This window comes from Myotis yumanensis, unplaced genomic scaffold, assembly GCF_028538775.1.
Source record: "Myotis yumanensis isolate MYYU_CA2020_CCGP unplaced genomic scaffold, mMyoYum1.0.hap1 SCAF_15, whole genome shotgun sequence".
Taxonomy (NCBI): domain Eukaryota; kingdom Metazoa; phylum Chordata; class Mammalia; order Chiroptera; family Vespertilionidae; genus Myotis; species Myotis yumanensis.
In genome coordinates, this window is record NW_027223766.1 from 46882861 (window position 1) to 46908539 (window position 25679).

General features: G+C 45.1%; 1 protein-coding gene across 1 annotated transcript in view; it reads left to right on the forward strand.

The window, feature by feature from the left end:
• The first annotated feature begins 659 nt into the window (after positions 1-659).
• RUNX1T1 (RUNX1 partner transcriptional co-repressor 1) overlaps positions 660-25679 on the forward strand; it is a 151442-nt gene continuing 126422 nt past the window's right edge. Inside the window, 3 exon segments of the mRNA XM_070392290.1 lie at positions 660-687; positions 8502-8580; positions 8582-8643. Of these exon segments, the coding sequence (XP_070248391.1) occupies positions 660-687; positions 8502-8580; positions 8582-8643 (169 nt within the window).

Sequence of the window (25679 nt, forward strand, 5' to 3'; positions counted from 1 at the left end):
ACGGCCCATTGTTAACATATACTTGACCTCCGTGACCCCCGCCCGCCACAGCTGTCTCCCACCGCCACCGCCCCGCGCCCCGCGGGGAGCGCTCCTCCCGGCACCTGGTCGCGGCCGCGCCCGCCTCCCCCGAGTGCGGTGGCGGCGCCCAGGGCGCGGGCGCGCGCCGCGGCGGGGCTGGGGTGGGCGCTCCCCGCGCAGCGCGCGCGGTGCCTGCTCCCCGCCGGCGCCCGGCCGCCCCGCACATAAATGCGGCGCCGGCCCCGAGCGTGAGCCAGGGCGGGCCAGGCCGGCGCGGACGCCGCCGGGGACCGTGGCGAGCCCCGCGCCCCGCATCGCCTGCGTCTGCCGCCGCCGCCGCCGCAGCCGGGCGGAGGGAGGGCGCGAGGGGGGCGCGCGCCGTGCGGAGCCCCGCCAGCCCGGGGCGCTGCGTGGAGGCGGCCTTGGCGGACGTCCAGACCCCGGGCTCGGGCACCGCCGCTCGCCGTGCGCGGGACCGGCGGCCGCGGGCGCTGGGCGGCGGGACCGGGCGGCCTCCCGGCGAGCGCGCGGGGGCCGGTGGCCGCGGGTCCGGCGGCCTCGGGAGGGAGGCGGCGCCGCGCCCCGCCGGCCGGCCGAGACGACGGGAAGTTTTATTGGCAGCTCGGAAGCCGTGGCGGATGGTGGGACTCTCCGGCCCTGTGCAGTGTAAGTGCCGCGGGAGGCCGGGCGGGCGGGCGGGCGGCGGGGCCGGGCCGGGGCCATCGCTCCCCGGATTCCGATGGCCGGCCGCGGCGTGGGGGGGCCTGGGCGTGGGGGGGTGGGGGGGCCGCGGCCCGGAGCCCGCAGCCGGGCTGTGCTGGCCGCTCCGCTCGGGTCGGACTACGCGGCGGTGGCAAGAGGAACAGCGCCGGGCACTCGGTCTGCGATGACACTGAACTTCACGGGGCAGCCAAGGATGCAATGTGCACTCTCGGGTTTCCCGACGGCCTTCCAGGCAGGATTTTTCTTCTCTCTCCGCGGTCACTCACGCTGTGTGAGCAGGAAGATGATCTGTGGTCCCCCCAGCCCCCCAGCGCCGACCAAACAACTGGACAGGGCGCCCACGGTGCGTTTTGGCAGGTGGCCCTAAACCCGCATCGTGTTTTTTTTTTTTTTTTTTTTTTTTTTTGCTTGTTTGTTTGTTTTTACATCTGGGCAGGGAAAGGCTCGTTTAGACGGCGGAAAACTTGGCTCCAGGAGCAGGAGAGCGAATCTTAACTTTGAGACCCGGCTGCGCCTAGGGTCGTGGTCCTGGCAGCGGCACGGAGGCGCCTGCGCTGGTCGGGGAACTTCACCTTGTTGCTCCCAGGCTTTTAGGGTCGTGAGCCCTTCGGGGGGCGGAAGGCGGCCCGGACCCGAGCACCTCCCGACCTGCGGGCTTCCCCGCGGGGCCGGGGGGCAGCGTCGCTCCCGCCCGACCTCTGCGCCCTCGGGGCCCGCCGCCCCGGCCCCGGGGGTGTTCCCGGTGCCAGCCCGGAGGCGGTGCCCACCCGCCGCTCCGGAGCCGGAGCCCGGGGTTCTGCAGCTCCCGCCCCGAGGAGCCCGGGCGGGGAGCCTCGCCTGGGGGGATGGTTTTGATTTCCAGAAACCCGTCCGGCTGAGCCGCTGAACCGGGACCCCCCGCTCCCACTGCGAGCCCGGAGGACCGGGTGGATGGCGCACCCGGACCCCTCTCCCGGGCGGACCTGTCGCCGGTCCGGACGCCTCAATCCAATGCGGTCATCTCGGCACTGGCGCTTAAATTCTTTTTTTTTTTTCTTTTTTCTTGGAAAGGGAGGTCAACCCTTGGGAAAGTTGGAGGACTCTGATGATGGGAAGCAGGATGCGAATGAAGGTGGTTGCTAAAATTACCTGCCCTCCCACCCCACCCCACCCCCGCGCGCCTTTCAGTGCGGAGGATTCGGCAGGGGAACCTTGCAGTCCTGGGTTTCCTTATTCCTTGCAAAGCATCATGGAGACATTCTTGGAGCATAGCTTTCCTTCAAGATGGGGCACCTCAACTCCCAGCGTGCCCCCAGGGGCCTGGCTGCTGCCTCCTGAGCGAGTCTGTAAAACGCGGCTTTCTGGAACAGCTAGTATCCCCCGTGGCAGACCAGTGCCTCAGGCCAGGGAGAGGCCACCCCAGACCAACTTCATGTGCTTCTTGTTCCTCGGAGCCCCCCTGAATTTTTAACTTCCCGTCCCTTAATTAATCTGCCCGGGGTCTGTATATGAATGGCTGTCCGCAGCTGCTGCAAATTGATTTATCCCCCGATCAAGGTCGGGTTGCTGACCAAAGCATTTTCTTTTCTACCTTCTCCGCGAACTGAAATCTGTTTTACAGGGTTTTCCCCCCTCCTGGTCTCCTTTAAAACATCTGTAACGTTTTTAAGTGCGCTCACTGGCTTTTATCATCATCCCCCCTCCCTTTGCCTAGGACAGAGTGGAACTGGGTCTGTGCCCAGGGAGCCCACACTCACTAGAATACAAATGGACTGGCTTCTCTGTGATAAATGGTTTGTTAGTGCCGGGAGCCTCCTTTTAGTTTATTGCAGCGTTTCGCCTTGGCCGAGTGAGGATTCTGTTGTGCCCAGTTCCTCCCGTCCCCCAGTTCCTTAGGAAACACGTTGACAAACTCCATTGTTTCTTAAACCAGAGTAGCCCCAACCTGGGTGTTTCTGTCAGCTGTGAGGTGTACAAACACAGGCAAATTCACAATTCTCTGATTTCCCTCCCCGATTCTTTCCCTGTAAAATGTAGTCTAGTTTTCACATCCTGGGGGCTTTCAGATAACATAGATAGGGCTATCTGATTTTTTTTTTCTTCCTTTTATTTTACTGAGTGCTGTTTTTAAAGGGAGGTCTGACAGTCTTACCCAATATTAATCGTGGAACCTCAGTTTGACCCAGGCTGTTTTTGCAGCTAGGATGGATGTTGAGGAAGTTGAAGTCTATCATTTCTTTTCATGGGGTGCAGTGAGCATTTGGTATTTCCTTGGTTTATTCTTTCAGAAGACAAAATTCCAAAAAAAAAGGGAGTCAGGCTTATTTTGAGTGTATGAAAAGTGACTTTAAGATGATGCTAAGGGAACATCTTTATATTCAAAGTCTTTGTTTAAGCATATATTTATTGCTAATCATTTAAACAGCAGTCACCTTATTTGAAAAGCTAAGTATTGAGTGGGAGAATTTGACTATGTAGTTTCTCCAGTGGCCAGGTTCAGATCTAAAATAATCTGTGGCCCACTAACACCTGCTAATAATTTGATTTTTAAAATGATCCTTAAAGGACCTTTCTAATAAGAAGCATTCTACCTGCCATACAACGCAAACCGTACTATTAATTGCAAGTTGCTGGAAGTAGTAGGATAGTATGTTTTACAGCTACGGGACAGCAGCTTTTTAATATTTTTACAGCTTTCCCTTTCTAAAGTAAAGTAAAATATTGCTCTTGATGCTGGTATTTGATGATGAGTTGTCTCATTGAGGATGCTCGTCTAAATATTTGCAGATAAAAGAGCACTTCAAAATTGGCAGAGAACTACACAAATGTAAAGTACCATTATTATTTATTTTATTGTAAAATAGAATCTTAGCAGGAAACAAAACACCCCCCCACCCCCCCTCCCCCCCACACACACACATTGAGAAGGGATCACGAGAAAGCAATGCTTCTAATAGGAATACTGGTCAGTGGTTGTCAGTTTAGGACATTCTTCACTGTCAAATCCTGTTTCTCACTTCTTTGATATGAACATCAGCTGACAGGCACTGAATGCAAAGCCTTCTTCATTGAGGTTTTAGGCAGGCAACATAGTCCTTCATAGTAAAGCAGTCTGAAAAATTGGCACCTGCAGGATTTGCATGTGAAAAAATCGCGTCAGTTGCATTTTACTGGAGTCTGTTACCGTAAGTTACATAAGTTCAGTGAGAAAAGATATTTATTTGTTGCTGTCTGGGCATTTGAAATTCTTTGTTTTACATGCAGCTTATTAACCATGTAGTGTTCCATAGACTTTATTGTTAGCAGAAGAAGGAAGAAGTAGTGTCTGGCTTTACAGAAGTTATTTATTATGGAGTGGATTTATTTTTAACCATGTGCTTATTACACAGTACACTCACATCCATAGTTCATGGCTAAAATGTACCTTAAAATGATGAACTCATACAACTTTCGGAATAATCTATAAGAAGTTAAATAAATACATAAGATTAGGTTGACATAAATATCTTTTGAAAAGAATCTAGCATTTTCAGTTAGATACTTGAATAACAAGTTAAAATCTATAAGAAGAAAATGAAACGTTTCATCCTTCGAAACCTCAGGAAAATGTTACGTTTCCTCCCACTTGACTTGTTACAGTGCTTATCACTAAAATGCCTTTAAAAAATATCATAGTGAACCCTATTTATGCAAAATAACTGCTAAGTCAACGAACACCTTTGTGAACTATTCCTGGGGACATTTTATTCAGCATAAGTTATTCTCTAAAGAGATACCTTCCAACCCCACTTTTTTTTTTTTTACACCCATTAATATAAGAGTTCCTAAATAATGTTTAAAGAACAGTGAGCATTTTATTAAAGCAAACATTAGTTCAGTTTAATGGAGGTAATTGTGAGTGATAAGACAGAGCAGGTTATCTCTGTGTTGTTTAAACAGAAGGAGCTACTTTGCACCATTTCCAGTAGCCATCTGTGGAAGAGAAGGGTTTGCACCTGTCTGTCCACACTAATTATAGATTAGGGCCAAAGAAATGAAATTCGAGGAGGTTTTCAGCTAATGAAATCCATACTGATTTTATTGTAAATGTGTTTTATGTAAAGAGGGTGATGGTTGAGTTATGAGTGAATAAATCGCTACGTAGCTGCTAGGCACTTGGTTTCGAAGCACAATTCTGCTGCATTAACCTTTGATATTTAAAAAAAAAAAAAAGACAAGCCACTTAAAGATGGAAGCTAGCCTTTGTTTGACATCCACAGCAGCAATTGAGTGAGGAGCAGGGAGGTTCAGCATGCAAGTTAAAAATGTGCTATGAAGCTGCCTACATGTTAAGAACAGTCTAATATTTTGAAATGAAGATGATGCAGAAGGTTTAGGTTCTGTATTAACTCATGTACATAAAACATCCGAAAATTTAGAAAGCCTTTTTTTTTTTCCTGTAGTTCAGTTTCACATAAATGAGGAATTAAAGTAAAAATAAGTGAGGAATGCATTCCTCAATAAAAGGTCAATGGATGTCTACCACATCTGTTTATAGTAATTATGAACATAATTAACATAAGAATTACAAATGAAATAATGACAAGCTGAGCAATGAGATATTATGCCGTAATGGTCATATGCTGGAATTCTCCACATTATAGCACACTAGAATTCACATATTCAGAGAAAGAAAGAAAATGCTAGATTTTTATCTGAATTAATGCTTCAAAACTTATCTGCCTGGGGCAGATGGACTTCTTGCTTTTATAGGAAGGCACCCTATTATTAAGATGAGAACTAGTTGCAATTAAGATTTCTAGTCACCAGCCTGGACTTTAAGACAGCTGTGATTATAGAAACCACTTTCTGTTGGACACTTATTCTGTGATTATAGCTCTTGATTGTTATATTGCTTTTTTAAAAGTGGCAAGCTTTGCAGCAAAGTATTTGCTTTGGAAGAGAGTCATGGATTCTTCCCATTTAAGAATTGGTTGATCTTTTCTGTAACTGTGAGTCAGAAGTCAATGAACAAACAAGGTTGTAATAGAAATACTGCACCTCTTACAAAATAAGAACATTGGCAAATCTGTTTTTGCATACCTTTCTTCATGTCTTAAGTGTTTAGGTGCTTTTAAAAGAAAAATATGTAAGCCTTTTCTGAGTTTGAAAGTACTGCATGGGTTTTTTTTTTTTTTTTAATAGCATTTTTTCAAAGAACATGTAATGGAAAATTCACTGGACATTTGTAAATTGTATTTTTTTTCTTCCTGGAGTTGCATTCGATTTACAGGCATTTGCATGTAGTCTGTGTCCAAATTGATCTACTGAAATATAATAAAGGGGAAAGTATGTGTGGTTGGATTTGGTTACTCTGAATGCAGTTTTGTATAACAACTAGGGAAAATGTGAGAGGTCACCTTTTATAAGAGCTGCAATGATATCCAGGAATCTGTTATTAAATTTAAAACACGGGAGAATGACAGAGTCTAGCCCATGGAGAGCTCACTCATTAGGTCATGTACCTGCCAGATGATCCACTTCCTACCCTTGCGCCCTCTCTAACTACTGAACCTGCCCACTTTCTGCGGATTTTTGGAGAAGTATCACCTTTTACTCATCTCGGTGATACCACGAGGTTGCCCAGGTTGTACCTGGCCTTCATTGCAAAGAGTTTTCACACACGCCCTTCCCCCAGCTCTGCCCAGTTTGTTTCACTGTGCCTTACCTATCAAATTTCCCGTGATTCATTTGTCAGCTGGGGGGAGCATGGTGCAGTGTGTGTGTGTGTGTGTGTGTGTGATGATCCACTACACAAAATACTGTGTTTGGGCTGACCATGCTTCGCCTCATTTTCTCAAGGAATTCTTCAAATTTGTCTCCTCTGTGAGGCCACTCTTGCTCATGTATGTTGTTTTTTTCTTTCTCTACTCACTGGCCTTCCTCCTCTCAGCCCTACCATTTCTGTCCCTTTATATGGAGACACCACACACACCGTGTTTTATAACCCGAAGTGTCACTGTGTGCCATCAGCAGTTATGCAGATTACTGGCTATTTTATTCTGAACTCACACTTTGTACTGCAGCGAGAGCTTCTAAACACCACCAAATACTCCCCACCCCCCCACCAATAAAGTAACCTTTTTCTAATTAATGTATTTTTATGGGTTTCAGAGAGGAAGGGAGAGGGAGAGAGAGATAGAAACATCAATGATGAGACAATCGTTGATTGGCTGCCTCCTGCACGCCCCCTACTGGGATTGAGCCTGAAACCCAGGCATGTGCCCTTGACCGGAATTGAACCCAGGACCCTTCAGTCCGCAGGTTGACACTCTATCCACTGAGCCACACCCGCTAGGGCTGAAGTAACCTTTTTGCTGCATTCTCTGCACTTCATTAAGGATGTGGTCAGGTGTTCAGGTGGTCTGATGGGTGCCTTTAAAGTGAAAAGGGGCTGCTACGGGGCTGACCAGATGTGTCTCCTTCCTCACGCTGATGGGGTGGAGGATGAACTCTGGTCTGATGGGCAAGCCTTGGCCCTGCTTGGTCTCTGACGGGTTCTTGGGCCCTGGGTGGGTGAAGAGCTGGGCGGCAGCTCAGGCAGGGACTCGTTGCCTCCATTTCAAATTCCCACCCCAAGCATCTGTGTTCCGAGATGTACACATAAGGACCCTCCTCCCCAACACAGTATCTGGAGGTGGAGCAGATGTCTCCAGGAGTCACCTGTAGCCACCAACCCTAAGTGCTCCTTCTCATCACAGGAATACTCGCTCCACAAGTCCTGTGCTGGGATGCGTTAAAGCAGAGAGGTTCACTGTCTTGCCTGTGTCTGTCCCTGTCATGGGTGTGTGTGTGTGTGTGTGTGTGCTCGCGCGCGCGCATGTAAGTAATTTAGGGGTATTGGGGTCAGCAAAGAAAGAGGCAAGAACTCCCACTTGAGGTTGGTCTGGAAGGCTGTGTCATCGCGCTGAGCACTCAACTAGGTTTGTTTTACAAACTGTGGCTGTGTGGATGGAGGTAAGAAGGCAAATATGTCATTGATATACTCACCCTCTGACCTCGACAGAACCTCCAAAATGACCATGGGCTAACCGAGGAGCAGACATAGAGTTTGCTAGCCTGGATTCCTCCCTTTCTCTCAGGTTAGGGGCAGATTTGGGAATGCAGGAGACCACCCGCTGTTCATCCTCACCGGGCCTTGGGGTACCTCCATCCTACTTACTGCTCCCCTCCCCCATCTTGGGGCCTGAACCCCTCCCCTTATTCCTTCAGGGTTTTTTTCCCTCTCTCCTCCAGTCTGTCTCTCCCCTCTCTCTCCTACTTTCCCTCTCTCTCCTGCTCTGTCTCACATGCACCCTCTGTTTATTTTCCTGCCTCCATCTGGGCCCTGCTGATATTGTAATCACCCCGATGCACGTTGGCTCCTCTCCTCTCCCTCCTGCGCGCACACACTCACTCACACACAATGTGCCATCCTGACAAGCCTTTTACTTCTGATAAGCTCTGATGTGTGTTTAATGAATACAAAGCCACGGTCTGGGTGCCGCCTGGGCTGCGTTGCCTCTCTTGCGCTCCTTTGCCAGAAGGTAATCTCAGTGAACAGGGAGGGGAGGCGAGTGGGGAGGTGGGAGGGGTGGGAAGGAGCGGGGCGGGCGGGGGGGGGGGGGGGGGGGGGGGGGGGAGGGAGCGAGCACGGAGAGGCTGATTTTCTCTTTCCCTCGCTCCCTTTCCAAATGATTCAGAAGTCGATAAGACCAGGAGAAGTGAAGATGTAACATGTTATCTGTCGCTCCTCTTAGCTGGCAGAGAGAATTTACATTTCAAGATTAGCAGAGGGAGAAAGAGAAATCTGCCTTTTGTTGTATGGGTGACGAGGAGACATCAGCCCTGGCCTGGCCGCTATCTCCCATCACCTCTGCTATCCCGACTGGACACGCCGAGGTGAGATTACCAGAGAGCCTTATCTTGAATTGGGTTTAGGTTTGCCAGCCTGAATAGCTTTAAAGAGACTCTATAAAAGGGGGAACAATGGCTTATTTATTGGCTGGACACCGAAGCCTTTAGATGAAGAGGGGAGAGAAAAAGCTTCTTAACAACTTGATTAGTTCATTTTTTATTTTAAGGGGAGACCGTCTTCTAGGGCCAGGGAGGGCCAGAGAACTTGGGCAGGGTTTGAATGACTTAAATGTCTGATTTCCTCTTCCCCTCCGCCCCCTGCTTTCTCAGCAGCCCCCCCCCCCCCCCCATTTTAACAGGAGTTTCATTTACCCCTTATTTGGAGGATTGGCAAACTGAGGGAAAAAGGTGCAGGCTTTGGGAATTGATCATTTGTGTCTGATTTTATGTGACTTGCTTTGAAAGAGTGATGAATCGATGCTAACGTACTCGAGTGAGCGAGAAAAGCTAACAAAGCCCACTTTTAATATGACGTTAGTTGATTTTCTAGTGCGGTTTCCACTTGGTCTAGAGAAAAAAGTCACTCGGAGCCTGTTAGGTAGACTGGGACTTTGGATTTGAACCCTGGACTTTTCCCTTGGAGTTAGTTTTTAAAAAGAAGAATACAAAATGTTTTATTGATTCATGAGTGTGTTTCCTAAAACTGTAATATCAACTTTGGAAGGTCCTCGAAATGGGTGAACGTGGGGGGGAAAAAAATGATTGTTTTGCCTCTTACCCCTTGTCAAGATAGGTGTTTTCCTAGATAAATGCCATCCAGTCTCAAAAAGCCTAATTACAATTTGTTTAAAGCTAGGGGGCATGTTTTCTTGTTGACAGCACAATCCTTTGGGTAAGACAATAGAGCCCCATTATTTCACTTCCATTGACTGAACATATTGACATTTCAGGTCTGTTGTTGCCTCAGTGAGCATGCTGCAACGCTGCGATTCACAGACCAACTGGCCAGAGTGGCACATACATTACCGTGTGCCACTTCTGCCTTCAGGTTACCTTGTCCCCCAGGCAGAATCCGAAGGGACAGCCTGGAATCTCTCCGAAGGGGTAGAGCTCTGTGGGCTGAGAGACCAAGAGAGAGAGCATGTTGTTGGAGCATCTTTAATGTCACCCAGAACTGGGTGTCGCAGAGAAATGTGTGGAGCCCTTTTATTTAAAAATCTCAGAAGCAGCCTAGGTACCAACCTTGCACATTTTCCGTATAATAACCATTTTCAAGATCGGCCTTTACTTTCTCTGGGGGTATGTACAGTGGTTGGTCACACCATGGAGATGTGTACCAGTGTGTGTGTGGGTGACGTCCAAGCCCAGGACGGCCAGACGTCCCAGGACCTGCCAAATCTCTGTCTGATACAAGACTGTGTAAGGCTCCTTCCAAAAGAGGAACTGAGTTGACTGCTTGCTTCCTGTTTGCTTTTGGTGGGTGGAAATGGGGCAAAAGTAGGGTTACAGTCCTTCTGGAAAATAATGCAATAATTCATTAATAATATTACACGAGTAAACCCTGTGTTCCACATACCCACAACTGTACACCTACTTTTGCTCCAACCTGCATGCATAGGCAGTCATGTGTAAAGATAAATATATGCATATTTGAAGCAGAGGCAGGGAAAATAAATTCGAAGTATTCCTTCTTTTCTTAGTGTGATCTACTCTTTTATACACTCTGCTTGCTGAGGCTCTGCATCAGAAAACAAAGTATTAGGCAGACATTGAGTCAAAGAGATGTGAATTGTACAAGAAGTGAATATGCAGAAACCTCAAAAAAGACATAACATATTTTTTGAAACCGCAAGGGAAATATAAAGCTGTTACTCACAGGCCTTATACACGGCAATTTTTGCCATCAAGTAGGCAACCACTGCCCTTTACAGCGGTTAGAACAAAACTAGTCCTTTATACCATTTTCATGAAAATGTTAGGTTTCTATTTGATCAGCAGGTGCTTTTGAGATGAAAGCCATGTGTAAATTTTCAGAAGGCCAAAAGTGTCAATTCAGAAAAGGAAAGTGATAAGAGAAAATGCAATCAGTTTTCCTGTTTTCAATTTGTGCAGGATTTGAAGAGCTGTTTTGTTAAACTGCTACATCTGCTCCAATATGAATATTGAACTACTTCCACTAAAAATAACAACCTATAATTTGGAAGCCACTGCAGTCTTTTGTTAGTGAGTGGGTTATTAAAAAAAACACACAAAAAAACCACACACAACAAAACAAAAAACAAAAAGAGAAAAGAAAAAAAAAAGACAATTTTCTTTTTTGACAATCTCTTGCCTAATGTGCATTTTCATTTGTTGGCACTTTTATCCTCAGCAGATAAATGGTATTATGTAATTAGAACCTCATCTTGTTTGACTATGAAAGTGGTTTCCATAGGTGAAAATCGGGTATTATAAAAGGGGTTTCATACAAATCCAAATTTATTTTTAAAAAGCCTGTTTAAATACAGTTATTTAAAATGAGATAGTTATTCCTTACGTTTTCTAATAACACGTTTTTTAACTTACTGCTGACTATTGTAACAAAGTTAACACTGTTCCTTTGCATACTGAGCATCCTGCGATTTATTTCACCTTTAATATACCTGTAAATGTAAGTTTAAACGAATCAGAGATTTTTTTACCTAACTGAGCTTTCAGAATAATATTTTTCATGCTTAAATAAAATGATTAAATTATGCTTGAGTGCCTGCATACAAAAGCTTTAGCTTCTATGGCACTGCTAATCAAATAAGTTTTATGGACAGGGAAAATACCACATTAGAGAAGAAATTAGATGCATTTCACTGGTGACATTTCTAGAAAAGACATGTTCTTTTTTAAATCATCCAGAATTAATGAGGAAGAAAACTCTAACACATCTTAAATAATCAGTAAAAATAATACTGCATCCCTGTAATGAGAATGGCAGTGCAATCCATTTGAAGCTGGGCATAGAGAATTGAGGCCAGAAGACTGATAAAATTTGGATCAGGTTCAATATTCACTGCATCCACAATTGCAGTTGGGTTGACCTGTGTTTATAGTAATTTGTCCAGGGTGAGATGTGATCACTGCATAGGATCAGCTAGAGCAGTGGTTCTCAACCTTCCTGATGCCACGACCCTTTAATACAGTTCCTCACGTTGTGGTGACCCCCCCAACCATAAAATTATTTTCGTTGCTACTTCATAACTGTCATTTTGCTACTGTTATGAATCGTCATGTAAATATCTGATATGCAGGATGTATTTTCATTGTTACAAATTGAACATAATTAAAGCATAGTGATGAATCACAAAAACAATATGTAATTATATATGTGTTTTCCGATGGTCTTAGGCGACCCCTGTGAAAGGGTCGTTCGACCCCTAAAGGGGTCGTGTCCCACAGGTTGAGAACTGCTGAGCTAGAGGCTATTATGTAGCTTGTCGCTTCACACTTGGAATTTCCAGACACTCCCTACACAGATAAATAAACCCAGAATATCTGCCGAATGGGCTAAGGCAGCAGTTCTCAACCTATGGGTAGCGACCCCTTTGGGGGTCGAACGACCCTTTCACAGGGGTCACCTAAGACCATCGGAAAACACATATATAATTACATATTGTTTACTGTCGCAACATTATAGTTATGAAGTAGCAACGAAAATAATTTTATGGTTGGGGGTCACCACAACATGAGGAACTGTATTAAAAGGTCTCTGCATTAGGAAGGTTGAGAACCACTGGGCTAAGGGGATGACAGATGATGTGACACATTAGCATACTGGATTAATATATGCAGTGCTTCTTCAGAAGAAGTGGTAGTTTAAAGAACAATACAGGGTGGGGCAAAAGTTGGTTTACATGAATCAGTTTATTCTTATATTATTATTGATTAATTATTATCTAATTTTCCATAGGAACAGCTGAACACCTACTTTTGCCCCACTCTGTATGGAGTGTGTTCTTGCGATGACATCTAGGTAGCCAACCAAAGAATAATGCTTTGAAGGAATTTCAGATTTGAAGCCACATTGTGGCATATTGCGCTAACACATCTTTCACTGACCTGGGTCACCATGTGGCTATGTTCCCTGGACTTTGCCACCCTGAAGAAATGGTGCCGAGTCATGTGTCAGTGTCAGGAAGTGTATTTCACAGGCACAGCCCATCATTTGGTGTCTCCTCTTATGAGTGGTTTGAGCTGGAGCCATGCTCAGTGTTGAAGCCTTAGGACCTTAGTGTCCATAGGGGAGAACTTCTTGGGACTCTTCAGAATGTTCACACTTCATGATGTGATGTCCAGGCTCTGATTCAGAGACCTACTTTGTTAATGTCCCCCTTCTTTGATAGTTCTAATTGAGATTACCTGTATAATGTTTGTTTGTTTTATCCTCACCAGAGGATATTTTCCCATTGATTTTTAGAGAGAGTGGAAGAGAGGGAAAGACAGAGAGAAATATTGATGTGAGAGAAACACATCGATTTGTTGCCCCCTGCATGTGCCAGGGTGGGGGAGGAGCCTGCAACAGAGGTACATGCCCTTGACCGGAATCCAACTTGGGACCCTTTGGTCCGCAGGCTGACGCTCTATCTACTGAACCAAGCCAGCTCGGGCATGATGACCTCTGTAATGTAACTCAAGAAGAAATGAAGCAAGCATTTGTTTTTGTAATTTCATTTTGGTCAAGATATCGAAGGAAAGTTAGTATTTGGGTGAATGGGGCCTTTAGAATATGAATCTTGTTGAACGTGGAGAAAGGGTGTGAATATAAAGTTTTCCCATTATTTGTCTAACAATCTAGGCATTTCTAAGTGCCTTAGGTAATGTGATTGACTAGCTTCATTAATCTTTTATCGCCTGGGGCACATACTACTTCTGTGAGTGTGCTCCAGGCTTTCAGGGGCTGCCACCTAGTTGTTGGTCTTGGGAGAGAAAAGAACTGCCAAATATTAGAGACCTACTATGAGCCTGGAGTTACCCCCCCAACTCTCCCACCCCCCAACCAGGTCATCACTGATTTTAAGTAAATGCTTAACCAGCAGTTCACTCTCTTTATTTCAGAGAGCTCCAGCACTCACTCCAAGACTGGCTGTAGTTACTCTTCTGATCTGACCTTTTTGCCCTCATGGAAAACTGCAGTTTTCGTGTGTTCCCAAAATTGATTACCTACTTTGTTCCCAAATTTCTTGTTCTTTGAATACGTGGTTTAATATTCTCCTTAACAGCTATGATGTCTGTACATCCATTGTTTTCTCTACCTATTCCCTCACCCCCAACCTAGGAAACAGAGTTGGCTACTAGCTGATAGATATCGTTGGATACCCCCAAGTGTATGCCAATTTGTGTCCCTCCATATTTCCTAATCTCAGGTTTTTCCATTACTAAGTTCTGTTCTCTTGTCAAATACCACCTTCCCACGCTTCACTGAATCTATGAGGAATGAGTCTGTTTCCTTTCTTGATCTGTCATTCAGCACCATGGACCCGTCTTCTGCCCAGTGTCCCTGGACCACAAGCTTGTCTTGATTTCAGCATCACCCAGTTAGCTAGGTCCAACTTCTTGGTCACTTTTCAAGATAGAAGGAGAGGGATTCTGTACCATTTTGAGTTTGTAACTGTAGTTACACGTATAGTATCAAGCACTCTTTGTGTTACAGAAAGATGGACCTGGTATGTGTGCCTTTCTCTGACTAATAGGTGAACTGGGGTTCCCTTTCTAGCCCTCAGCTTCCCTCTTCAGTAGTGAAATGCTGGGCAGACTCAGTGATTAATAGGCTTCTCAACGTTAATATGTATGAGCTTATATAGGATACGGAGTAGGCTTTCAGAAATTTCCCATGGTTAGGTGAATGAAAATAAATCCACATATATATTATTTTAAAATATATTTTTATTGACTTCAGAGAGGAAGGGAGAGGGAGAGAGATATAGAAACATCAATGATGAGAGAGAGTCATTGACTGGCTGCCTCCTACATGCCCCCTACTGGGGATAGGGCCTCAACCAGGGCATGTGCCCTTGACCGGAATCGAACATGGGACCCTTCAGTCCGCAGGCCGACGCTCTATCCACTGAGCCAAAGCGGCTAGGGCCTAATTTATATTTTCAATTCTTAGTTGGGGGGGACACTACTAGTCTCCATATAACTGGGAAATGAAATCAGTGTAGAACATTGCTGTCTTTCTACTGCTCTCCTTTGTAAAGAGGGGCATTGGGAGTAGGGAGCCATTTTTTCCGTAGCCATCCTGGACCTTAGATGATTGTCTGAAAGTTTAGCTTGTTACTGTACCTTTTTCAGAGGTGAGTGCTGGAGGAATGAACCTGTTTATGCAATGAGAAGGAGCAAAAGATTTTAGGTTTTTCTCAATAAAATAACTTTTATGCTTTTCCTTCATAGTTGCTGGATAAGATGAATTTGGTGCCTGGGGGCAGGTGTAATGGGTCGGGCTAAAGAATGGTGGTGATGGGTTGTGCTTTTCATGCATTCACAGTACCCCACAGTCTCACGGTTTGGACTTAAGTCACTTCACTTGGATATTTAGAAAATTACCTCTTTAAATCATTTTTTTGAGAGAGAATCTGGTAAGTAACAATTTATTTAAATGAATAAGGAACATCATTTGGTTAAGAATCAGTTCTTAAATAAGAAAGACTGGAAAATTGCCCTCTTGCATTGTCTGAAGAAAGTCTTCTAATGCTCCTAAAAAGAGCTAAAAGCCCAGTTCTTACCAATAACACTTTGATTTTGTACTTTTCTTTAGTTTGTAAAAAATATAGACATTATTAGAATTTTAATCCTAATTTGTGAGTTAAAAAAAAAAACACGAATGTTGGCTGAATCTCTTTGCAATTTAGGAGCTATTGCATTCTTATATTTGTGATTTGATCAAGTTGAGCACTTTGTCATCATCAGGATGGCAGTAGAAACATGTACTGTTTTTGCCCTAGCTGGTTTGGCTCAGCAGGTAGAGAGCGTCAGCCTGCAGACCAAAGGATCCAGGTTCGATTCTGGTCAAGGGCCCATACCTTGGTTGCAGGCTCCTCCCTGGCCCTGGCCCTGGTCAGGGCTCATGCAGGAGGCAACCAATCGATGTGTGTTTGTGTTTCTCTCACATCGATATTTCTCTGTCATTCCCTCTTTCTTCCCCTTTCCCTAAAAATTAATGGCAAAATATCCTCAGTTGACTATTAACAACAACAAAAGAAACTTCTCCTGCTCTTTAGGAATATCTACACTTAAGATTATTTTCATCTGTCATTTAGAAATGACAGCCACAAGAATCACTGTTGCTTTATGGATTGTAGAATATTTTCTCGTTGGCATTCAAAGTTCGGTGGGAGGCCACATTGAACTTGTTTGCCATAGAGGAGAATGACTTCAAATAGTTATGTGGTGAGCTTTTAGTTGGTACCTGAGTTGACTGGATTGACTAGTGCATTAGAGAAAATATTACCCTGAGATATAATGGCAGGTTGTCTAAGGGAGCTCAGCAACCAGGGGCCACTAAAAATAAGAGGCAGTCTTGCCAGAACAGTGATCAACTAGAGGTGGCCAAGCCTGTTTGAGCACCAGGAGGGAAAGGCAGCCGTAAGGTGCTGTCACAGAGAGTATTTCAGAGGCCCCTTCTATTGCACCTCGTGCACCTGGTGACCAGGTAGGAGCTCAGAAAGATTTTGAAAAAGTAGGGAGATCATGGTACCAGAAAATGCTGACAGAAAGTCGTGGTGCAGGGAGTTAGCAGCGTTTGCAGAGAGCATTTCAAATGCACGTTAGATTTGGCAAGCAGAATATCAAAGATTGGGAAGCCATCCCCCAGTGGAGGTTGTAAGCAGGATGTAAGTTGTGCTTTAAATACAAAATCTGAGGAAGTTGGTTGATCTGTTTGGTTAAAACAAGATGTACTATGCTCCCTTCCCTAACCTCAGGATATAGGAAGATGTGAGCCGCAAAGCAGGTTAGGGAAGACTGCTAGTTTATTTTCTGAATCTATGCATATGTTATATACACAGTGATGAGCAAACACAGCTGGGAAGAACAGCAGATGATATTGGGACTGGAACTGTGGTGTTTATCAGACTGACATAGTAAACCTTTCCTGTGAAAGTGTCCTTTTTAAGGGAGTGTTAGGATTGGCTAACCTTTATCGTGTGTCAGACAAGTCGTCTTTACTACCCACCCCTTTGCCTACCTGTTACATATTTTCATTCTTATCTCTAGCCAGATTTATTTAGGAACAAGACTCATGTTTTTGACCTTTGGTGGGAAACATGTGTGAACAGTGAATTCTTATCCCTTTGTTTAAATAGGGGTAGGTAGGTCGGTTCAGGTCTAAATGGAAAGTAAATGTGATCCATCTCCATTGTCATGTCCAAGTCAAGCTTTGAGTTGGCTAGAGGGAGCAGATATTAAACATCAAAGGAAAAATATAAATGAAGGACAATAAAATAAGCAGATCACTAAGCTTAATTTGAATATTTTTAAAGAAAGGCATATGCATTTTGGGTAGCCCTGATAATGACACCTTTTAGAGTATCTGAAAGAAAATTGAAATTTTTAGTCTTGGCTGAAAACCTTTAGCAAATTAATAAATGTTCAATGAATTCCTACTATATGTAAAGCCGTATTTTAGATGGAGACACCGAGCAGGTAGTAGGCTAAGTTCCCACTGAATGGTAAACCCACGCAGGACAAATTAAATATCTACACATGATCATAGGGTTTGATTACTTACCAGTTAAATTATACAGTAAATGAAATTTTAGAGGCTGGAGGGAGTTGGGATTTAAGCTTGTCTTGAGACAGGTAGGATTTATCAAGGCAAAGTTATTGTAGTGGGGTTGTGGGCAGCCTAACTGTTTAACATATTTTATTTATTTATTTTTGTGATCCAGTATTTTTTTAAAAATATATTTTTATTGATTTCAGAGAGGAAGGGAGGAGGGACAGAGAGAGAGAGAGATAAACATCAATGATGAAAGAGAATCATGGATCAGCTGTCTCCTGCACGCCCCCTACTGGGGATCAAGCCCACAACCTGGGCATGTGCTCTTGACCAGAATCAAATCTGGGACCCTTCATTCCACAGGCTGATGCTCTATCCACTGAGTCAAACCGGCTAGGGCTGTGATCCAATATTTTTAAAAATATTTTTAACTGAATTTATTGGGGTAACATTGGTTCATAAACCCATACAGATTTCAAGTGTACGACTCAATAAAACATCATCTGAACACTGCGTCATGTGCCCATCACCCCCAGCAAAGTCTCTTTAGGTTCCCATTTGTGGTTTTGTTATAAAATCTGTCAGAATTGAATTTTTAATTTAATTAACTCATCATCATTTATCCCCTCTCTGCCCTCTTCTGCCTCCATTCATCCCCCCCTCCCCCCAAGAATCACCAGACTGTTGCTCATGTCCATGAGTTCTCTCTCTTTTTAAAATTTTTTTCTCAGTGTCCCCCAACACCTCCCACCCACCACCCTAAGCTGTCTGCCTGCTCTCTGTCTATGAGACTGTCTCTGTTTTGCTTGGTGGTTCAATTTGTTCATTAAATTCCACGTATGCGTGAGATCATATAGTTCTTGTCTTTCTCCGACTGGCTCATTTTACACAGCGGAATCCTACTCTGCCGTAAAAAGGAAGGCATTTTTACCCTTTGCAACAGAATTTCATTTTTTGGAGACTTATGTTTTTCTGTTGTCAATGGTGCTTGATAAAAATTAATCATAGGCCGCTAAAAAGAACAACTTGTGGCGGCATGTCCAAGGAGTTGACAGTGGTAGTTTCTTTGGCAGAAGAAAGTGGGGCCTAGGCCTGAATGATTGTAAGGAGAGTTTTTGTTTATGTCACTTGGTCCTCTTGAGTCTTTTTGTGCATCTGGTACCTGTTTCACTCACTGTAAGACAGGAGACTGCGGCATCAGCCTGCGATGGGCGGGTTCTGCCCTCCTGGGCGCAGGAGGAGGTTGAGGGGGGAGGGGGAGGGACAGTGTTGCTCTATTACTCTATTAACTGCCAGAGGAGTGGAGTGGAGTGGTGGAAAGACCCAGCACCCAAGTGCTTTACGACCTGTCCTATCTCCTCCTCCCCTCTCCTGCTTCACCTGGAAAGAATCCTCCTCTGGGTGGTAATGACATGACTTCCTAAGGTTGTGGTGAGGATCCCACGAGATACGTGTGAAGCATAACTTTCAGTCAAGACTTACTTGCTTATTCTCAGTGTCCCACGTGGCCTCTTTGGAATTATCCTCCATTCTCTTCATTCAGCAAATACTTAATGAAGAGTCTGGGGACATAGAGATGTTCAAGATAGATAACACTGCCCATTTGCCAGAGTTTTCTCACCTCAGCCTTAATTAAGACCCTTTCCTAAAGGGATCCCACTACATCCTCCCCCAAGTCTATTATGAAACTACTCTCTGAAGCCTTCATGACCTCTCTTCCTCAGAAATAGGACTTATCAAATAGGACTTATCGCATCCAACGTTTGCTACCATCCCTATGATTCAGACTTCTCTTCTGGTTTGTAGGAGTCTAGAACAATTGGGGTACTATTGGATGTTTTTAAAAATATTTGTTGATCGCTCCTGCCTTGAACTCAAGTTGTTTACCTCGTACTGTTCTGAAATCTTCCATGGCTAAGATGAAAATGAAAATTTGCTTCCAAGAACGTGTTTCTTTTTCAGTCTCTTTCCACCTTGGTCCCTGTCTGTGTTTTCTCTTATAGAATATACAATGTATTGCTGTCATATTTTGGCATGTACCTTTCAGCAACCCAAACAAACAAAAAACACCCCCATGGACAGAATTAGCCCTGGGCACACTGTGAGGCGGTCAGTTCACTTGCAACATCATAAATGCACATCTTAACTAGTTCTGTGTGTTTATTTTTTTGCCCTGAAGTGTGCAGGTGAGACTTTGTAAAGTATGATCTCCCTGAAAATTGTAAGCAAAATATTGTGTGCCTTGGACACATTTATGAGTTGGCACTGTCCCTTTGATCAGGGGCCCAATGAGACTAAACATCAGCTTTGTGGCCCCCAGTTTTTCCTCTACCAAAGGCCTCCAGGTCACCCCTTCCCTTCCCTCTTTGACAGGCAGATCTGTTTTCTGGGCACCTCCCCAGGTGAGCACTGCCCCTCCAGCACTGTCCTCCACCCGCTATCTCCACTCCTTCCCCACCCAGCCTTGGCTTTTTGGACCCTGTGTGGGAGTCCCACATGCTCTGCTGTCTGATGCACTAGTCTTCAAACCAGGGCTGGCCGTGGACAGCCTGACAGGCCATTTCACCCCTAGGTCCTGTGATTCAGGAAGCAGAAGTGGGTGTATGGTCTCACTGTTAGCATTGCCATTTGCAGAGCTGATTTCAGAAGGGCAGCGGCCTGCAGTTGAGACAGATGTGTAGGGAGAGGGCACATCCGAGGCCTTCATGGAGGCGCACATATTGTCTTACTTAATACTCACCTGGGAATGAGGTCATTTTGTAAACCACCCCTAGAGGATCCTTCAGTTGCCTAAGGTCACCCTGTACCAGTGTGTGTGTTGGGGAGGGGGTGGGTAGGGGGTGAGCTCTGAACCTAGATATTTTTATTCCCAGCTTCTCTGTTCCAGGGCTCCCTGCTGTTCTCCTGAAACGCTTGAAATCCTCCCACCTAGGAATTTTCCCCTCCTCAGCCACATAGACTGCAGGTGGGAATAGACTAAAGCAGCGGTTCTCAACCTGTGGGTCGCGACCCCTTTGAGGGTCCAACGACCCTTTCACAGGGGTCGCCTAAGACCATCAGAAAACACATATATAATTACATATTGTTTTTGTGATTAATCACTATGCTTTAATTATGTTCAATTTGTAACGATGAAAATACATCCTGCATATCAGATATTTACATGACGATTCATAACAGTAGCAAAATTACAGTTATGAAGGAGCAACGAAAATAATTTTATGGTTGGGGGGTCACCACAACGTGAGGAGCTTTATTAAAGGGTCGCGGCATCAGGAAGGTTGAGAACCACTGGACTAAAGCCAAATGAAAAGTTATCAGAACTTCTCACTGCACTTATAAAAGTTACTGTTATTGCATTTTTACACGTTTCTGCAGCGGGGGAGGGAAGGAGGAAAGAGAGGGAAGGAAGCGAGGTAGATATCAGTTGAGAAGGAGCAGCAGCAACCAGACCATGTTTACAGTTGGACAATTGTCTCTCTTTTTTGGGGGGGAGATGTGTGCCCATCAATCATGAATGCAGATACTTTCGGAGTCCCATTTTTCTCTCCTGTGAAAGATGCCGGCATGGAACAGATGCCTTTATTTAGAGAAACCAGTCTTTGGAAATAATTGGTTCTCTCTCCTCTTATCCCCTCACGATGATCTTCCACAGATGAAATTAGACGAGGAAAATAAAAATGTATGTCACAGAATATTAGGTTGTAGCTTTTTTTTTTTTCTTCTGCAAAATGTTTAGGAGCTGCTGCTTAGTCCCTCACATTTTAGTATTGTTGACTGATTTATTTTTATCGCTAATGGTATAGCTGTGACTCTAAGAAAGGAAAAGCTTAGGATTGCACTAGGTCATTTTTGAATAGTGACCTAATGCTTTTATTTTAATGCTTTAGACTATAATATTAGAATAGGTGCTGCCACCTTTCTACTACTAAATGATAGGAACCAAGCACTTGGATAAAAAGCACTTGAACTAGGGGCACTACGATAGGCCCTTTATAAGTATTATCTCTTATCTCCCTATCATGCTGGCAAGGTATTATTATCCTACTTTACCGATTTATTTTGAAGGTTAGAGGTGTGAAGTGACATGTCCAAGGTCAGATGGCTGATAAGTGTAAGAGCTGAGATTCCATTCCAGCCAGAGCATGCATGCAGGGGTCTCCGGTGTGGTCAGTGTGGGTAGGCTACAGTCATTGTAGGATCTCTTATTTCTTGAAAATTAAATTGTATATGTAACAGAGGAGATATTTAAATGAGCTTTCCGCTATTTTTAATTGCTTGGTTTGTTAACTTATTGGTTATATGCATCGTCAATTTGACTAAAAATAAATCAGATTGGTCACTGTCTTCTTATTCTTTAACATAATATTTGAGGCCCTAGACGATTTGGCTCAGTGGATAGAGTGTTGGTCTGAGAACTGAAGGGTCCCGGGTTCGATTCCAGTCAAGGGCGCGTACCTCGGTTGCAGGCTCCCCGGCCATGGTCAGGGGGGCATGTGGGAGGCAACCAATCAATGTGTCTCTCTCACGTCAGTGTTTCTGTCTCTCCTTGCTTCCATTCTCTCTAAAAATCAATGAAAAAAATATTCTTGAGTGAGGATTCAAATAATAATAATAATAATAATAATAATGACAATATTTGAGGGATTTTAAAATACCAGTAATGCTTTATTTCAATAAAATGAAGGGGCTTGAAGAAAAATTAAATAGTATTTGGTTATCATTTATCTCTTTGTTCACTCAGTGTATAATGATGAGTAGATACTTTCTATGAGCCAGGCACTGCGTTAGGCACTTGATATGCCACTGTGGAATATACATATCTCCTTTTCTGTGGGCCTTGCAACAGAATGAGTGCATTGAAGTAGGGTCTGAAGATATATAGAGAATGAGATGAGATCTCTTTTCTACAACAGGAAACTCAGTTGGTCAACTCCAGTGGGAGAAAAGTCTGTACATAAAAAGTACTGGAATGCACTTACACCTTGAAGGTTGTGTGGATACGGACTTAGGCTGTGGTTTTACATATATAAAACCTGCACGCCCCCTACTGGGGATGCAGCCCACAACCCGGGCATGTGCCCTTGACCAGAATCGAACCCGAGACCCTTCTTGCTCAGTATCCACTGAGCCAAACCAGCTAGGGCCATGCTGTGGTTTTTAATCATGGTCTCCTACTGCTCAGTGTGGGAGGAAGGGCTGGACTCACAGCCCTGGATGAAGCTGGGTAATCCCCTTACTGGCCGATCTATGTGAATAGAATTGGCTCAGATGAACAATATCTGGCAGGTAAAGGTTGCCTGTTCAGCCTGAAATAGACCACAAATGCTCTTACAATTTAAATAAGAGAAGACAATCCTGGGCCCTAGGAGTGATCAGGGAAAGGTGTGTGAAGGCCACAGGAATGGAATTGGGCCTTTATAGCATTTCATTAGGTGGAATTCATGTTTTATTCTTTTTTAAAAATATATATTTTTATTGATTTCAGTGAGGAAGGGAGAGAGAAAGAGAGATGGAAACTTCAGTGATGAGAGAGAGTCATTGGTTGGCTGCCTCCTACATGCCCCATACTGGGAATCGGGCCTCAACCCGGGCATGTGCCCTTGACCAGACCTGGGACCCTTCAGTTCGCAGGCCGATGCTCTATCCACTGAGCCAAACCAGCTAGGGCCATGTTTTATTCTTTGTGCCAAGAACATTTCTGAGTGCGGAGGATGGAGTAATGAGCAAAGCCGGCAAGACCCTGCTCTCATAGAGCTTACAGTTTAGTGGTGGGGGAGGGAGACAGATAATAAAGACGTTGATAAGAGTATTCTACTTAGCTTTAAACACAGTGATGGCAATAAAAACAATGTCAGAGAGAAGGATAGGTGTGCTGTTGTCCCTCGTGAGTCTTTATTTTGGGTCATTGGAAAAATCACCTCTGGGGAAGTGACTCTTGAGTGAACCCTGAGCGTTAAGCAGGAGCTGGCCATGCAAAAGTCTGCGTAAAGGGTCAGTGGACAAAGCCATGAAGATGGAATGATACATTCTGTGGGGGTTTATCCATCAGAGCTGCATGCTGGAAGGACACAGGTGGATGGGAGGCTGAAAGCTGTAGGTTAGTGCCAACGTATGGAGGGTCTTGGGTGTCAGAAAGAATAAGGACTGTGTGGTTCTTTCTTTCTTTCTTTCTTTCTTTCTTTCTTTCTTTCTTTCTTTCTTTCTTTCTTTCTTTCTTTCTCTCTTTCTCTCTTTCTCTCTTTCTCTCTTTCTCTCTTTCTCTCTTTCTCTCTTTCTCTCTTTCTCTCTCTCTCTTCCTCCCTTCCTCCCTCCCTCCCTCCCTCCCTCCCCCCCTCCCTCCCTCCCTCCCTCCTTCCTTCCTTCCTTCCTTCCTTCCTTCCTTCCTTCCTTCCTTCCTTCCTTCCTTCCTTTTTTAAATACTAGTGACCACGGATTCATGCACATTGAAAGGAAATTAATTAGAAGGTGGCTGGAGGGACAGGACTGGGCAAAATGGGCCGGACACGCCCTGGAGCCAACCTCCCGCAGTCTCTCCTGGTGCCTGTGGAGTGAGCGGGGGGCGGGTCCCTCTGGCAGGTGGGGTCCCTTGGCGTGGCCTGTGGGGATGGGGCCTAAACCGGCTCTCTGACATCCCCGAGGGGTCCCGGAGTGAGAGGGCACTCTGCAAAGTTGCTGTCATACAGGGTGTGGAACGCAAACGCAAGTGTGCAGTAAACCGGATTTGGGGCCAACAGTGCCCCAGCAGCAACATAACCCACAGCCTAAGGTGGGATCGCGTGGCCCTGTGAGGAATCGGGCTCCCTCCTCTCTGGTTTTGGGGTGTGTCACCCGAGAACCGCTGCTGCCAAGTCACTGCAGCTCAGCAACTCCTGTGTTGAGCATCTGCCCCCTGGTAGTCAGTTCGCATCATAGCAACCCATCGGACGGTCGGACACTTAGCATATTAGCCATTTACTACTATATATATAGATGTTTATTGATTTCAGAGAGGAAAGGAGAGGGGAAGAGAGATAGAAACATCAACGATGAGAGAGAATCAACCATCGGCTGCCTCATGCACACCCCACACTGGGGATTGAGCCCACAACCCAGACATGTGCCCTGACCGGGAATCGAGCCTTGACCTCCTGGTTCATAGGTCAATGCTCAACCACTGAGTCACGCCGGCTGGGCAGTACTGTGTTTCTTTGCATATATATTAAGAGGTAGAAGAGAGAAGAAAATCTGGGTGAGTGTAGTCACGGAAACGAGTTGGGACATTGAAGTTTAGTTCACGCAGCCTATGATGAGGGACACTCAAGTAACAATGTCCCAATCACTTCCTGTTGGAAGTTGAGTGTAGTCCTCAAGTGAGCCAGACATGGTGCTCAGTGGACTAATTCATATCAGGGATATAGGAACATCCTATATAATAAAAGCCTAATATGCTAAGTGTCCGGTTGTTTGGTGGTCCGTTCAACCAATCAAAGTGTAATATGCTAATGATATGCTAAGGCCGCTCAACTGCTTGCTATGACATGCACTGACCACCAGGGGGCAGATGCTCCAAGTGGTAGGTTAGCTTGCTGGGGTCTGGCTGATCAGGACTGAGCGAGATGGGCCGGACATGCCCTGGAGCCCTCCTGCGGTCCCTCCCCAGTTGGCCAACCTCCTGCGTCCTTCCCCTGCCCCGATCGTGCATCAGTGGGGTCCCTCTTCCTGGCCTGTGCCCTCTCACAATCCGGGACCCCTTGGGGGATGTCAGAGAGCTGGTTTCAGTCTGATCCCGCAGACCAGGCCGAGGGACCCCACTGGTGCGTGAATTTGTGCACCAGACCTCTAGTTGTCCTATAAATGAGATCATGAAGGCTTAACAAAGGTAAGCTACAATCACTAAGGTGATGTTCTCTAAGTCAGATAGGACATAACATTCCTTTTGTGGTCATTCTCCTTGGAACCAAAAACTAATAGTGTTTTTACTAATGTAAAAGAACAGTATTTCTGCTATACAATGTTTTTATGAAAGAGGAAAGTTAGAGTTAAGGTTTGATCCAGGCCAGGCTCATTGATAAAAAGAGGTGTGTCTAAAGGCTCATGCTTGGAATACTGTCATTTACTAAAGGAGAAATTGCCCCAAGTGTTGATATACTTCTCTAGAGAAGTGTGTTTGGCCATGATTGAAAAACCCAGTAATGGGGAACTGCACTGGCTCTCTTTGAGGTTGATTCTGTTGTGTGTAGTCTTTATATCCTATTAACATTTTTGGAAAGATAAACTGATACAAGAATGGTTTGCCAAGGCCCGCAACTCTTCCTTGTAAAACCTTGGCTCAGTGTACACATTGAAGGGATGG